The sequence below is a fragment of the Rhineura floridana genome, chromosome 1 (assembly GCF_030035675.1).
Source record: "Rhineura floridana isolate rRhiFlo1 chromosome 1, rRhiFlo1.hap2, whole genome shotgun sequence".
NCBI lineage: Eukaryota > Metazoa > Chordata > Lepidosauria > Squamata > Rhineuridae > Rhineura > Rhineura floridana.
This window is the reverse complement of record NC_084480.1, coordinates 58,781,262-58,796,544: the sequence shown is the minus strand read 5'-3', so window position 1 is coordinate 58,796,544 and position 15,283 is coordinate 58,781,262. Positions and strand designations below refer to the sequence as shown.

Sequence of the window (15,283 nt, the reverse complement as noted above, 5' to 3'; positions counted from 1 at the left end):
CAACAGATGGAATGGTTTTCCTGCATTTTCTTTGACTCTCACTCTAGCCGGAGTGGAAGGTAGTGAATGCTGTAAAGCCTGGCCTTTTATACACTTTTGTATCAACGAGGGGGCATGTTCCCATGGTCTTATCAGTATTTGTCTATCTGTTGCGCTTCCCCATGCCTTCTCTATGAGTAGTATCAACAACTAGTTTACCTAACTTCATCATATAAGGGGTTTGTTGATACAGCCAGAGTGTTGGCTGACTGCCTATACTTCCTTATCGTTTTGTACTTTGCCTCATAGTTAAACGTTGCTTTGTTCAGAAGGGAGGGCAAGAAGTCCATTTTTAAAAGGGGAAACTTTTTTACTCTTCACTACTATTTACTTATGCATAAATAAACTATAGGCTAAGCCAATGGAAGCTACTTCAGCAATATTTTATACACATTTTAAGCAAATATTTGGGCTGGCCCATTACACATAATAAGATAGTAGAATTCTGGACTGTAGCATTTCAGACATAAGAACATAACAAGAGTGTGCTGGATCAGGCCAATAGCCTCTCTAGTCCAGCATCCTGTTCTCACAGTGGCCACCCCAGATGCCTATGGGAAGCCTACAAGCAGGACATGAGTGAAAGAGGACTCTCCCTTCCTGTGGTTTTCAGCAACTGGTATTCAGAAGTATACTCCTTCTGACCATGAATCATATTTTCATCTAAAAATACAAAATCTTATTTTTGAATGGTCCACCATGTAAAGTGTTTTGCAAGCAATTTCCTCTAATATAATGCTTTTTTGTACATTATTTTCACTGATATAAGCACTTTTCTGTAGTTTTTCCCTTAATACATGCTTTTGGTACACATTTTGTGGTTGGAGAATTACAGTACAAAATATGGAGAAGCGCTAACTTTGAAGGATAACTACCTGCATATTACCTTGAATCTGACTCCCTCTTCTAGAACAATATAGCCTTGTGATGGTGTCAAATCTACAGATGCTTCAGAAGAATTTATCTCTCTCACAAGATATTGGACAGTCACAGTTCCAAATATTCCCTGAAGAGGTTCCCTGATAATGGTTAGTACTGCAACACTTTCCATCAGATGTAGTGCTGTCTGCTCCCTTAGAAAGAAATGCTTGCTGTTGTTGAAGGACAAAATACCATGGCCATCATCATTGGCAAGTATGGTAACTGTGGCTTTGAACAGAAAATGAACACAATGATTAAAATACATCTAGGATAATATTATCTATACATGATATATGCAGGAGGAAAATGCAGATAATTTGTTAAAAACCAAAGATCAATACTGGCTCATAGCATCTTCCTTATCATATATGTGTTTTCTTCTGCACAACGTTTAGGCATAATATGATTTTACTACAAATTGATTTTTAAATGTAGGCTCATATTTATTATTCTTCAAGTTCCAAGCAGGAGCTGACACAGGAGAACAAGCTTTATGTTTGATGTAAAATATTTTTTTTAAAAGAACAATTGTTAAATCAGTGAATAATACATACAATCATCACCAATGCATACAATAAGGTTTGTGCACAGTCACATCCAAAGCATAAATTTTGGCTGGACTATGTCCTTTGTGTATAAAGTAACTGCGTTAAATAATAAAATAAGACAGTTCTTTAAAGTCACATCCACACTATACATTTAAAGGACATCCTAAGAATCCTAAGAACCGTAGTTTGCTAAGGGAGCTGAGAACTGTAACTCGGTGAGAGTTAAAATACAGTTCCCAAGATTATTTGGGGGAGTCATGTTCTTTAAATCTATGGTATGGATGTGATCATAACAAACTATGAAAGTTCTTTAAATTCAATTACTTTAGAGACAAAGGACATACTCCAGCCAAAAGTAAGCATTTTTAAAAGATTCTATCTAAATGCTCTGACAAGTTCCACTGAAATTAGTGGAATTAATGTTCAAAGTCACAATACCAATCACATTTACGTGGAACAGAATTAAGCCCAATTGAGATCAATAATTCATGGAATGTGTTTTTGATCAGGTAGATCAGAATCAGAATGTTAGTACATCTGTGGTCTATGGATGAGATATGCAATGCTTCCCATCTGCTAATGGAAGGCATCCATAATGAAGCAGGGAGGAAGGTAATTTCAGCAATTTTCCAGGATGCCCTTCCAAGCAGATGGAGAAAATGGGGGGGAAGCAGGGAAATTGCCTCCCTCTCCCATTCCACTGACAGATACCTTCCATCAGTAGCACTGGATATCACCGTATGCAATTTTTGCACTGTGTAATGTAGAAGGTGCTTAATCAGAAGATATTTTACCTATCTTTTTATATTGTCCTATTACATTCAACAGCACACACTGAACATTATGTTATTATTATTGAGGAATAGCTGAAGCAGGAACCACTTAGCAATCAGCAATAGCAATGAATGTTACTATTTGAACAGCTAATTGCAAAACAATACCACAGATTGCCTACTGTTGCTCTTTTTCTCCCACAAATATTTAATAACGTTGGTAGGTGACTAATTCTCTGGTTAGAATTTTGCAATCTTGAGGGAAAATACATAATTGTCCACTGTGATTAACAAGTGTGTACAATGTAATACTGCAATCATCACAACAGAAAGAACTAGCTTTAAGATTAACCAATATTACCTGTTGTGTTTTCGCTTAGCTCTAACCCAAGGGATGGACTTGTTAAAATTAGCTGGAATCTCTCATCCCCTTCAGGAATCTCATCATCAACAATCATAACATCAACATATTTATACCGTTCTCCATCAGCAAAAGAAAGAATCTAGCAACAAAACGAATCAGCACAATATTTTTTAAAAAAACCTAAATTCAATACTTTTAAAAAATTCAACAAATAAATAAAGATGCAAATATTAGATGACTTTTACAAACCAAGGATTTCTCTTTGCACAACAGAACATTCTCCCCCCCCACACACACACACACACTAAATCTGATATGGGTTTTCCCCCAACCCTCTGAAACAGATTTGAGGGTGGTGCATGGCATGCTCAGTCGAGGAGAGGGGGTATAGGATTTAGTTAAATAATGCCCATAGTAAATCCTTTTCAGATGACAAATGCATTTGCATGTGGAGTTGGGAAGTGTGATTGTGCCTCTCCTGACTTCAAAGTGTTCATCTGAAGGTCAGAACTGATTCTACATGCATTCAACCTGTACACTTACATACACTGTACACTCTCTCCATGCAGCTGTGGAAGCTACATTTTTCATGGTTCCTGGTCATATGGCACTGAGCACACATGCTTGCATACATGTAGGTTTGGTTCTCACATCTGCATGAATGCACAGAAGTTGGGAGTCAGCATGATCCCTCTTCTTCCTTGTGTTCATGTGTGTTTCTTCTATATGCATTTGTCATCTGAAGTGGGTTCAAGATTTGATCAAATATTTTATCATGTTAAAGCATTTGTGCTTCCCTTGCCTTCTGTATTTGTGGAAACAGTTTCATTTCTCCTCTTTTCAGCCCTAGAATTTAATAATTCTGACATGGCATATTATCAGATTATATTTCATCTCTGGAACAAATTAGCTGGCCAGTGTTGTGGTAAAAAGTATTTTATTAAGGTCTGTTCTTACCCTTGAGGAAACATTAAAATCCAGCCCTTGCTGTGCTTCCAGATTCTGAGCGTACAAGAACAAGGACACTTTACCATAAGATCCTCGGTCCCGGAATGCCACCAATGTCAAACTTCCATTCAGTTCACTTATTTCAAAACTGTGGGGAAGAAAGAAGTACAGCCTCCCCCATTATATGTGTTTTTATTTGATGTACACTGCCCAGAGAGCTTTGCTATGGGCGGTATAAAAGTCGAATTAAATCAATAAATAAATAAATTATATGTATTGGCAGCAAGTATATGATTTCATTGGGAATATTCAGATACTTTATAGACAACAAGGAAGGGCCATATAGTTCAGTAGTACAGTATTTGCTTTGCATGCAGAAGATCCCAGGTTCAATCCCCAGCATTTTCTGTTTATTTATTTATTTGTTGCATTTCTTTCCCACCCTTCACCATAAGGTCCCAGTGAGGATAGCAAGAATATAAAAATACAATACTAAAATAAGTTAAAACAAGTACTGCTGGAAGGGATCCCTGTCTGAAATCCTGGACAGGTGATGCTACACAGCGTAGTCTATACTGAGCTAGACAGACCAATGGTCTAACTCAGTATAAGGCAGCTTCCTATGTTCCTATTACATTAGCCATATGTTGCAAGAGGAAGTCATACAGTATTTACTAACTGGTTTAGGAAATAAAATACATTGGATAAAGACAGTTTACTCTGAGTGGCAGCAGCTTTCTAAGTTTTCAGGTAGCAGTCCAGCATTTTTGAACTGGAGATGCCACAATTTGAACCTGGAACCTTTATATTACATTTATTAAATTACATTTGATCCTGCCCTTCTTCCAAAGGGTTTAGGGTAGCAGCTGTAGTTCCCACCCATTTTATCCTGACAGCAACCCTGTGATGTAGATCAGGCTGGGGAAAAGCAGCTACCCCAACATCGGTCAGTAAACTTATATGTCTGAACACATATTTCAACTCAGATTTTCCCATTCTAACTCTCCATGCATTATATCATACTGGCTTCCATATATGTAAGTCTCTGTTCTCCTCTCCTGAACTATAGGGCATCCTCAGAAGATGCACCTCCAGAGTAGGAATACAGAGGAATCAATCTGAAGTGCTATTTGAATATAGGGGATATAAGTAGCAATTTGAGAATTCAAGTGGGGGAGCAGATTCTGAGGGGGAATCAGAGCTTTCACCTAAAATTTATCTGAACTGTGACTGCTAGAAAGTGTCACAGTCTGCTTGTACCACCAGAGGAAATAGCTGAGTGCACAAGCAACTGAAAGCAATAGAATATCTAGCTGAAGATGAGACTTACTTTGTGTTTTGCCAGCCAATTACTCCTCTTGCTCCATCATTAGCATCAATAATAATCTGTGCTGCCAAACCATCTGCATCTAAAGATAAAATAATTTATTTAAGTTGTGTAATATTTTGAGCACGGTTCAGATATTCTGAACTATGTACACATACATGTCTCTAGAAGTCTGGATTCTGAATTACTGTTATTCATCAACTGGGTGTATCAACTTTGAATGCAGAGACACTGTCCTAACTGAATGAAGGGAAGATAGACACATCTAGTAATTGTATCACAGGCCTAAATATTTTCTATACTATCTCTAACATACACATCTCAAACAAATAGCAAGATATTTTTCTGTTTACCTTTCAGTTTGTAATGGACTAACCCGGTCAAATCTATAGGCATGCAAACAAGGAGGTCAAATAAAAAATATTAGAGGTATACAGTAAGAGTGGTTTTTTTGTTAACACTAGAAGCCTGAAGCAGTAGAGAGTCAGGCTATGTTCAATTCACCTTAGCTGTTTTGAACTGCCATAAACAACACAACACTTGCTGAAAGTGACTAAGGGTGGAACCCTATACTGTAAGTATGCTGTCTGAGGAATTTAGGATTTAGCAGAAACTCCACTAGAACAGCAGATATGACACCAGCACAAATGCTACACCTGTAGAACCCTCACCCCTCCAATATGCCAGCAAAGCACTTCTACAATGGAGCCATACTTGCCAATGTAATGGATGAAATGGGGTAGAGACACAAACTTAATGGGGAATAGCAAAATTATATCATATCCTATAATCCTCCACACCACAGCCACATTTGTGTCGACAGCAGAACTTTACACTGGTCCCACTGGTGCAGAAAATTCAAAGATAGCCACCCCATGTCATGACAGCATAGGGCATCATGCAAACCAACGCTCAACCATAGATGGAGACCACAACTCAGATGACAGAGCATGTGGCATGGGCGTTTATCCTCTGGCCTCATGGCACACACATCTAGAGCTCACTAGAGGGAACTCTGGTGAGGATAAATTATGGAGAATGGGTAGTTTGCACAAAAAAGCAGCACTTTCCACAACACAGTTTGGCCTCACCATAGCAACATAGATGGCGATTTGAGTACATTGCTAACAGTTCTCCTGAAGCAGCTGGCTGGGACAGGGGAAGGATAAGACAGTAGAAACAATAGACCCCAGAGTAAGCCTCACTAAAAACAATGGAACTCACTTCTGAGTAGTTGTGTATAGGCTTGCTCTGTAAATCAGCTGTCCGGCAGGAAATGCCTTACTTGTATTCAAGGGCAAAACAACCTTATTGACAATGCCAAAAGACATACAAGAAAATGAAACCAGTTTTTAAGAGCTGATGAGGAATTCTGATTCAGAGTTTTGTGGTGTGGGGCACTTTTAAGTAAGTTGTTGTTTCCTTCTGCCTCCATAGTCTGAGGCCTGATCTAGTCTTGTCATGAATCGGCAGAGTCTGGTCCATTAGGGTGAATGGGGACCTGCCCCAACAACCTCAGCCAGCCCTCACATGCCTACCTCCTTACTTACAACCAGTCCAAGGGGTAGCGCTGGCTGTCAGTCTCCTCAGTCTTAGTGTTGCCTTTGTAGAATTTAACAGGGAGCAGGATGGGGACCAAACCAAAATTAGTTGGCTCTGCTTACCACCATCAACCATCTGTTGTGGGTCCATCTACTGTTAGCCTCCCTCCCTTCCACTCCACAAGTCCCAAAAGGCACAATCCTCCACTGAGTAGAATGAGTTTAACCCTTGTCTCCACAACCACAATCCAGAGGAAAATCCCTACCTTCCCCCCCCAAAAAAAAACAGCTATCCGGATTTGGGGGGAGGAAACCTCTGATTGGTACCAATTTTGGCTTTTGTTCTATGCCTCACAGTGGGGGTAGAGGCAGAAGTGCTACCAGGTTGGGGGGCAGGCAGACTAGGACCCCTTATCACACCCTGGTCATTCCACTCTACTGCCTTGGAGACAGGTACAGGCTGCCACTTACCATAAACGTACAAGGTGTCTGAGGATTCTTTCATTCTTTCTTTAACCTTAGGGGATTTGCACCACTCAAAGCAGCACAAGCCACTCTATGCCTGGGTCCCTCTGCCTACACTTCCTAGAAGGGCTTCAGCTCTGGAACTACTCCAGGAGGTGCAGCTCACTTCTCCCCTCTTGCCACAGTTCTTGGAGTAGCTTCTCTGAGGGCCATTCAGCCCTAGCAGTACCTTGCAGGGGGATTTTGCTTGGGTTTGTGGCTGGAGATGAAAAGGTTAAACCCTCCTCTCCACAAACTGCATTCCTAAATTGGCCATCCCACACCTGTAATAAAATAGAAGGAAAACACAGATGCAGCTGTACTCTAAGAACTTAATGTAAGGTGTTGTCTGATGCTATAAGGTCTTTTAAAAGCTTACATAAGAAGACTAAGAAGTACCCCTGCATTAATAAAAGTCAGTGCAAGAAAAAGATATCAAAGTCATATAGTGTTTATGCTATTGAATATAAATGATCAGTGTGGCACAATAAGGGAAAGATGTGAAATGTATACCAAGTCTGGGAGGGAAAGATGTCAAAGGGTATATGATAAGTTCCACAGACATTAGACTGAGGAGAAAGAATTCTTGCATCTCTGGTACATCATCCTGCAAAACAAAAATGCAATACATTCTCAATGTTGTTATCTTTTAGTATGTATGCAAAATCAGCAAAGAAGACTCGCTTAACATCTTAAAAACAGGAGTGGAGAACCTTCTGGGGGCCATATGCCAGTGATAGGTGGAGCCAGAAGCAAAGCTGGATGAAGCAATGGATTTGACTCTTACCTTTGGACAGTAGGCTACATTCAAGTCACAAAAAAGCCACAGGTTTCCACAGATAGACATGCCTCCATCCTGCACCACTGTTCAAGGACACATTCCAGTCATGCAAAAGCACTTGAGGAGGATGAGAGGCAGTGCTGGTGAGGGGCAGGGCCTAGTGGGAGTACAAGAGCTGAACAGAGAGGGCTAGAGCAGTGTTCTTCAACATTGGGTCCCCAGATGTTGATGGACTAAAACTCCAATCATCCTTGACCATTGACCATGATATCTGGGGATGATGGGAGTTGTAGTCCAACAACATCTGGGGATCCAAGGTTTAAAAACAGTGTCCTAGAGGACTACATTCAGTCCATGGGGTGAGGGTACCACCCCCACCTTAGAACATTTATTACAGAAGGCATTTGAATCATCTTCCGAAAAAGATCATTAGCTGGCCTCAAATGGATATTCGCATAATGTATGCAAGTCAAAGTATTATGTATTTCAAAATAACATCAGTGATGAGACCTGTTTCCAGTGGTGAAGATTTACTGCATGGCTAGAGTAATGTAGCCAAGAGATAGAAAAGGGAAAATATGTAGCAATCCATTATTCACTCTGAAGGTGGTGAAGTGCACCACTGATAGTAAATGTAGCCTAATGAAACCAGTTAATCCCACTTGTATAAATCTAAGTACTCACTTTGTAGTTGTTGATCATGACTTTTTGCATCAGTGATTAGATGGGGAGAAAGCCATCTATTATTACCTCCATGCAGCAATAAAATATATTCAGCATAAACATGCCTGATATAGTTCAGAATTATGGCCTAAATCCTGCACCCATCAGAATCAACATCTATTTCTTTCCCAATGTTGAATGGAATTACTATTACCTCTAGAATAGTAACATTTATGGCAGCGGATGTTTCACCTTCTCCTAAAAGCAATGATCCTGATATGGGTATGTAATCAACTCCTGGTTCAGCCAATATCCCTTCGGTCTGATTCCTTAAGCCAAGAAATCCCGGAACAGTTGTATAGGTGACATTGATAACACCTGGTGAGCAGGCATCAAAAAGGTGTTGTTGTTGTTTTAAAAAAATAGAATACATATATATAATATATAATTGATATATAATTATAATTGATATAGGTCTAATTACAACTGATATATAGAGAAACAAAGAACAATTGTCGATTCCATATATTCTATGTGTAAGTGAGAGACAGAGACAAAAAACAACTTACTTATTGTCACAGCTCTATCATACTCAACAAATAGGACCTACAAGTGTGGAGTGCTCCTGTTTACTGTTTAAAACATGCTTTCTTTCAGGATACTCCAGTTCCAACCCCCATTGCCCCTCCCACCTGACACAGCATTCTGTCTCATTGGGCTGTTTGGAGAGGTGCCCCCTTAGGGTTATTTTCCCCTATAAGTTCATTCCACATTAGTATTTTTGTCTAGTACTTGTTCTGCTTGCTTGGTCATGAGGCATACAATGCATGCCCCAATTTGTAGCAATACTGCCACTTCCTGTCCCTTTATTCTGTGATTTTTCACACTACTTTTGCAATCACTTCTGTCCTTATTATGTCATTCTTTCTCCAAGAATACCATTTCAGCCCAGCTGCATGTCATTGCTACTGTTATCAGTAGGAGTTGTTTCAATCCTGCAGAAACAGTTCAGTGCCCCCTTTCTCCACCTTCCTCTTCTACCCCACCTTTAACCCTCAGGTAAATGGGAGTAAAGTTTTAGCCTCCATTTTACTCTCAACAACTGAGCGGTCATCATATATATATATAGCCCTTTCATGTTTCTTTTGATATAGTATTGTTTGGGGAATTACTGTAATATTTCCTTCTGCAGAAGAAGTGGTTGGATTCAAACTGCTTCCTTTAAGTTATGTTTTTCCTCCACAGACCTCTTGGGGGGGGGGATGTTGCATTTGGATAAAGTTGTTTGAATCCAACCACTTCCTCTGAAGTTTTGAACCCAAACAGCTCCCTCAGTTGTGTTAGAGAGTTCTTGATGAGGAACTCCCTAATGCAGCCAATCCCAGCAGAGCTTCCTGAGAGGGAGCTCTACTTGCAAAGAAACAATCAGGAACAATCACAAACTCACTTCAAGCTCTAGACTGTTCCTTTGTAGCCCTGTCCATACCTCCCCCACACCTGACATCATCTATGACACTAGGTATGGTTTGTGAGCCAAACTGGAACCCATATCAGGCCTAATCAGCGGCATCACTAGCAGGAGTGCAAGGGGGTGCGGACCTCCGGTGCGTGCCCTCCCAGGGGCATGGACGGGGGTGGCTGGCCGCGTGTGCGCACACACACTCAACAGGAGATGCTGACCACGGTGGAAGACCCGTCCCAGCTTCACTGCCAGCGAGTGGGTGCCTGCTTTGGGTGCGCACAGGACTGGGTGCTGGGGGGCCCTTGGCGAGCCCCCAAACCTTGTGCTGAGCACGCATGTACGTGCGAGGCCAGCCACCCACGTCCATGCCCCTGGGAGGGCATGCGCCAGAGGAGCACCCAGCCGGAGAAGCAGGCCTGGGAATGCTGGTGCGCCTCCCTCGCCCCGCTGATGCTGCTCCCGGTCTCACCCGCCTGCCTGCCTCCGAGGAGGAGGAGTTGGCTGCTCCGACGCTGACCCGGAGCGTTTCTCGGCTCTGGGTGTCACCCCCTCTCATGGTGTCACCCAGGTGCGGTCTGCATCCCCTGCACCCCGCTAGTGATGCCACTGGGCCTAATTAGGCCTGTAGGCCAAAGTCTGGTAACACACATAACATTCTTTTAAAATTGAACCTACTGCATACACCAACCTAGAGATCCAAATTCTCTATTGATGAAAAGCTGAATGGTTTTATTTCCTTCTTGGACCAAAACAACTCTAGAAGAAGAAGCAAAACTCAGAACTCCATATGGTTCATCACTAGCCTCTACTGTCAAAATTGCTTCATAACCTTGGCTGTCCAAGATAGCAGCTCCTGTAGAAGTAACACCTGAAAAACAAAATCAATTGACTATGTTAACCAGAATTGTCACCTGCAGAAGTGTGTCCTTTTTAACACACAAACACACACATACACACACACACACACACACACACACACACACACACAGAGAGAGAGAGAGAGAGAGAGAGAGAGAGAGAGAGAGAGGTTAATTATTTCTAGATGATGCGGTGAGGTGCTACATTTTAATGACAAAGTTCCTATAAGTGTTCCTTCTGGGCTGGTAGAGTGGGTCAAAACAAGCTCCTTGCAGCTGCTCCCTCTCTGGCTGATATATGGGCATAGGCTGTTCTTTCTGGGAGGCAGGGGTGCACCCCCCTAGCGGCTCTGAGACCAGAGGCCACTGTGCTTCCCTTCAACTCTGGAGTCCCAGGGCAACTGCTAGTTAGAGGTGAGTGTTCTTTCTGGCAGGGAGGGAAGGAGGGGCAGACAACTCCTTGCAGCTGCTCCTTCTATGGCTGATGGATGGGCCAGATTGGCATCCCCTTTGGCATGATGTCCTTCCCAGGAGGCAGGGGTGCAGCCTTCCAATGGCCCTTAGACCATGGCCCTTAGGTTGGTAGCAAAGGCCAGAGTTTACTTCACTTCTGTGCTGCTACATTCACACATACATATTCCTCATTTGATTGCTGCAGCATGAAGTGATCACTTGCCTTTGTGAATAAGACATCACAGATCAAACACCACAGACAAAACTTTCATATCACCTCACATCACTTCAAGCACAATGCCTTTCAGCTGAATCAGTTAATACATCCATCTGTAAATTATAAAATGCTGAGTGATTAAGCAATATGTATGCATGTGCAAACAAGCCCTAATTTGATCTGTTTCTCCAGAGTAACTCTGTATTACCTTGAGTTCTAATATTGTACAGGATTACTTGATATTCTTCTTTTTCTTCAGGAACATGGTCATCCAACAGATGAACATAAAATGTTGCATTCAATGATCTCTATTATTGAAAAAAGAGAAGTCATTCATCAGAGAACTGAATACTATAAACAGTAAAACATTTTCAGTTCCATTTGAGAAAATGAGAGTTCTGTATCCCCTATAGCAGTTTTACCACAAGGAAAGGCTGGTACTGCAACATCTTGTACAGCAGGAACGATTTAACTTTTTTTTTCTTCCAAGGGCTGCATTCCCTTGTGGGTAATCTGCTGGTGGAAGGAACCAGAGTCAATAGTGGGGTGAGGCAACCCTGTTTTCTTTCTCTGACACCCTTGGGATGTGGAAGTGTTGGGATACAACTCAGCTTGCTGAGGGTTTGCATTAGGAATGAGTAGATAGAAAGGCAAACCTCCAAGCTTCCTAAACTGTCTCACTATTCTTTGATTTCTGTACTGACCTTCCTTCTGATAATAGACTGATACTCTTAGGGTTACTGACCTTACTTCCTGACTCCTCCCTTCTTTTCCAACTAACCACAAGAGAGAGAGAGAGATCTTTATATGTATTTCTGCTGAGATCCAAGGAGCAAGCATTCTCCCTTGCATCTCCAGCTTGGCTACAACTAGGAACTCTTTTCTATCCATGTATTTCCAACAATAAACCAAGCTTCCTTATTTACCAAAAGTCTCTATGTGACTGGAACCAAAGGGCAAGTCTATCTCATGCAGCATTTACCATACAGTCATCTTCCAAGCTAACCCTGCTAAATTAATCCAACATTTCTCTCTCTCTTTCTGCCACCGTTTTTTCTCTCTTTCTGCCTGTTGGGTACCTGCCTGGGGAGGGACAGACCACTCTTTCAAGGGCTCTGAACTGATGTTTACAGAAAGCTTTTCCTTTCTCTTCCTTTCATCATTAAAAACCTTTGCACTGTGTTTGTAAAACAGTAAAGTAAATACATTTGATCTGTCCTAACGTTCCCAACTTAACTGTAGCTGTTCATACTTCCTCTTTATTTTCATGTTGTGGTTACCTCCAAAAAAAAGACCATGCCAGAAACATTTTCAAAGTTATGTTCCAAGTGGTGCCCAACAATTTTCCAATCAACAGTGACGTTCCCTGCTCCTGGGGCAGTCCTCAGGATATGAAACTGCAATAACTCTCCTAGGAATTAAAGAAAGCAGAACACAATGATAACTGACCACAAGGAAACAGACGCAAGTTTTGTGTATAACCCACCAGGAACTTCTCCTGTGCAATCCCCATTGCACCAAATAGAAGGTTCTCAAGTATACCAACATGCTCTTAAGGAGCTCCACAACTTTTTAAATGGCCTATGCATAAAAGAAGTTCCTGATGGATTGTTTCTGCTACTTGAATTGCTCTTAAAGGACCCTGAAGAATGCAAACCATCAATCAAATAAGCGCAGGAACATCTTTCAAAAGCAAAATCTCATATATACGTTTATAGAAAGCTTTGCTTCAGACATCCTGTTACTGAACTATTTTAGTGCAAGAGGACCCAGAACTGTCAAAATGCTAAATCGTGAAAATCTGTCTTTAGAAAGTACAGGGGGAATGTACAAAATGCATGCTAGGAATTGAAGTATAAACACTGAAAGCAAATTACCATCAGAACATGCAAAAACAACAAGAGGGGAAAAAATAACTCCTGTAGACTAAAAGAAAAAAATTAATGCTGTATGTACTAGCTGTCTCATGTTATTTCCTAAAGTAGTTCAATTGCAAGAAATACACATATAGTGTAACAGTGCACTGTGGTGGAATGTTACACAACGCATACAGAAAAATGCTTGTAATTACCTGTAGATTCCATTTATTTCAGTTAAAACTTACACGACACAATCAGTGTTACCATTTTCTTTGAATTCAAAGGAAAGAGTTCACAAGACGTTAATTGTTACCTGTGTTTTAACATATCATATGCATAGATATTGCTCCTTCATACTTTGGTAAATGAATATATGTATAGAACGTAATACATTCACATCTAATGTACATGTAGTACATAGAAGACTTGAAGTGTAAGTCAAGGACACTAGTTTTCTGCACGGCCATAGTAACATTTTTAATGGAACAGAGTTTTGCAGTTAGGACAACATTGATTACCATTTCACAGACAAATAAAAAATATGTTATCTTCTGATATTGTAGAGAATTAGTATCTATGCTGAAATATTATTTATTTATTATTTAATAGATTTATATCCCGCCTTTCCTCCCAGTGGGGGACCAAGGCGGCAAACAAAAGCACTAAAAACACTTGAAAACATTGTAAGATCAGACTTTAAAATATATTAAAACAAAACATCTTCAAAAACATTTTTAAAAAGCTTTAAAAACTTCTTTTAAAAAAAGAGGTTCAAAACATATTAAAAAGCAGTTCCAACACAGACACAGACTGTCAAACAAGTATTATTAATATGACTAAATAAACTCAGAGTTTATAGACTATCGTATGCATAAATAAGTTCACAATAATAATAATAATAATAATAAAAATAAAATTTTATTTCTAAGTCGCCTATCTGGCCAAATTAATGGCCACTCTAGGCGACGTACAGAAAATTAAAATATAACATATAGATACAAATACAACATCAGACTCTACTTAATCTAAACCCACCCACATCTTTACAGAATAAAACTAGATTACCCAACAGTCCCGTAGGCCCGCCTAAACAGCCAGGTTTTCAATTCTCAGCGGAAACCTACCAGGGAGGGGGCATGGCGAAGATCACATAGCAGAGAATTCCAGAGGGTGGGGGCCACAATCAAAAATGCCCTCTCTCTGGTCCGCACCAGCCTAGCTGTTTTAACTGGCGGAACCGAGAGGTCTTGTGTGGCTGATCTCGTCAGGCGGCATATTTGATGATGCTGGAGGTGCTCCTTAAGATAAACTGGACCGAAACCGTGTAGGGCTTTAAAGGTTAACACCAACACCTTGAATTGGGCCCGGTAAACAACTGGTAACCAGTGCAGATCTTCTAGCACTGGAGTGATATGATCACGGCGGTGGCTGTTCTTAATCAACTGTGCCGCTGCATTCTGTACCAGCTGTAGTTTCCGGACCGTCCTCAAGGGTAACCCAACGTAGAGCGCATTACAGTAGTCTAAGCGAGAGGAGACCAGGGCATGTACCACCCGTGGGAGCAGATGGACAGGAAGGTAGGGACACAGCCTCTGTATTAGATGTAATTGATACCAAGCTGCCCGGCTCACGCCAAAACCTGAGCCTCCATGGACAGCTGGGAGTCAAGAATGACCCCGAGGCTGCGAACCTGGTCCTTTAGGGGCAATCTTACCCCATTTAACACCAGGTCAATATCACCCAACCTCCTCTTGTCTCCCACAAGCAGTACCTCGGTCTTGTCGGGGTTCAGTTTCAGCCTATTACCTCCCATCCATTCACTTACGGACTCCAGGCACTTGGACATGGTATCCACAGCCAACTCTGGTGACGACTTAAATGAGAGATAGAGCTGAGTGTCATCCGCATATTGGTGACACTGCAACCCAAATCTCCTGATGATGGCCCCCAGCGGCTTTACATAGATGTTAAATAGCATGGGAGAGAAGATAGAACCCTGTGGCACACCACAATTGAGAGGCCAAGG

The 15,283-nt window shown here is 41.2% G+C and overlaps 1 protein-coding gene across 14 annotated transcripts in view; it reads right to left on the bottom strand.

Moving 5' to 3' along the window:
* The window catches only part of ADGRV1 (adhesion G protein-coupled receptor V1), a 432,032-nt gene that overhangs the window by 293,054 nt on the left and 123,695 nt on the right, over positions 1-15,283 (bottom strand). For all 14 annotated transcript variants that reach the window (XM_061622198.1, XM_061622202.1, XM_061622203.1 and 11 more), the window contains 9 exons: positions 12,679-12,809; positions 11,607-11,706; positions 10,560-10,739; positions 8,624-8,787; positions 7,479-7,572; positions 4,924-5,002; positions 3,603-3,741; positions 2,643-2,784; positions 926-1,188 (listed from right to left, as the gene is read on the bottom strand). In XM_061622198.1, coding sequence (XP_061478182.1) covers positions 926-1,188; positions 2,643-2,784; positions 3,603-3,741; positions 4,924-5,002; positions 7,479-7,572; positions 8,624-8,787; positions 10,560-10,739; positions 11,607-11,706; positions 12,679-12,809 — 1,292 coding nt within the window. The remainder of the gene's footprint in view (positions 1-925; positions 1,189-2,642; positions 2,785-3,602; positions 3,742-4,923; positions 5,003-7,478; positions 7,573-8,623; positions 8,788-10,559; positions 10,740-11,606; positions 11,707-12,678; positions 12,810-15,283) is intronic.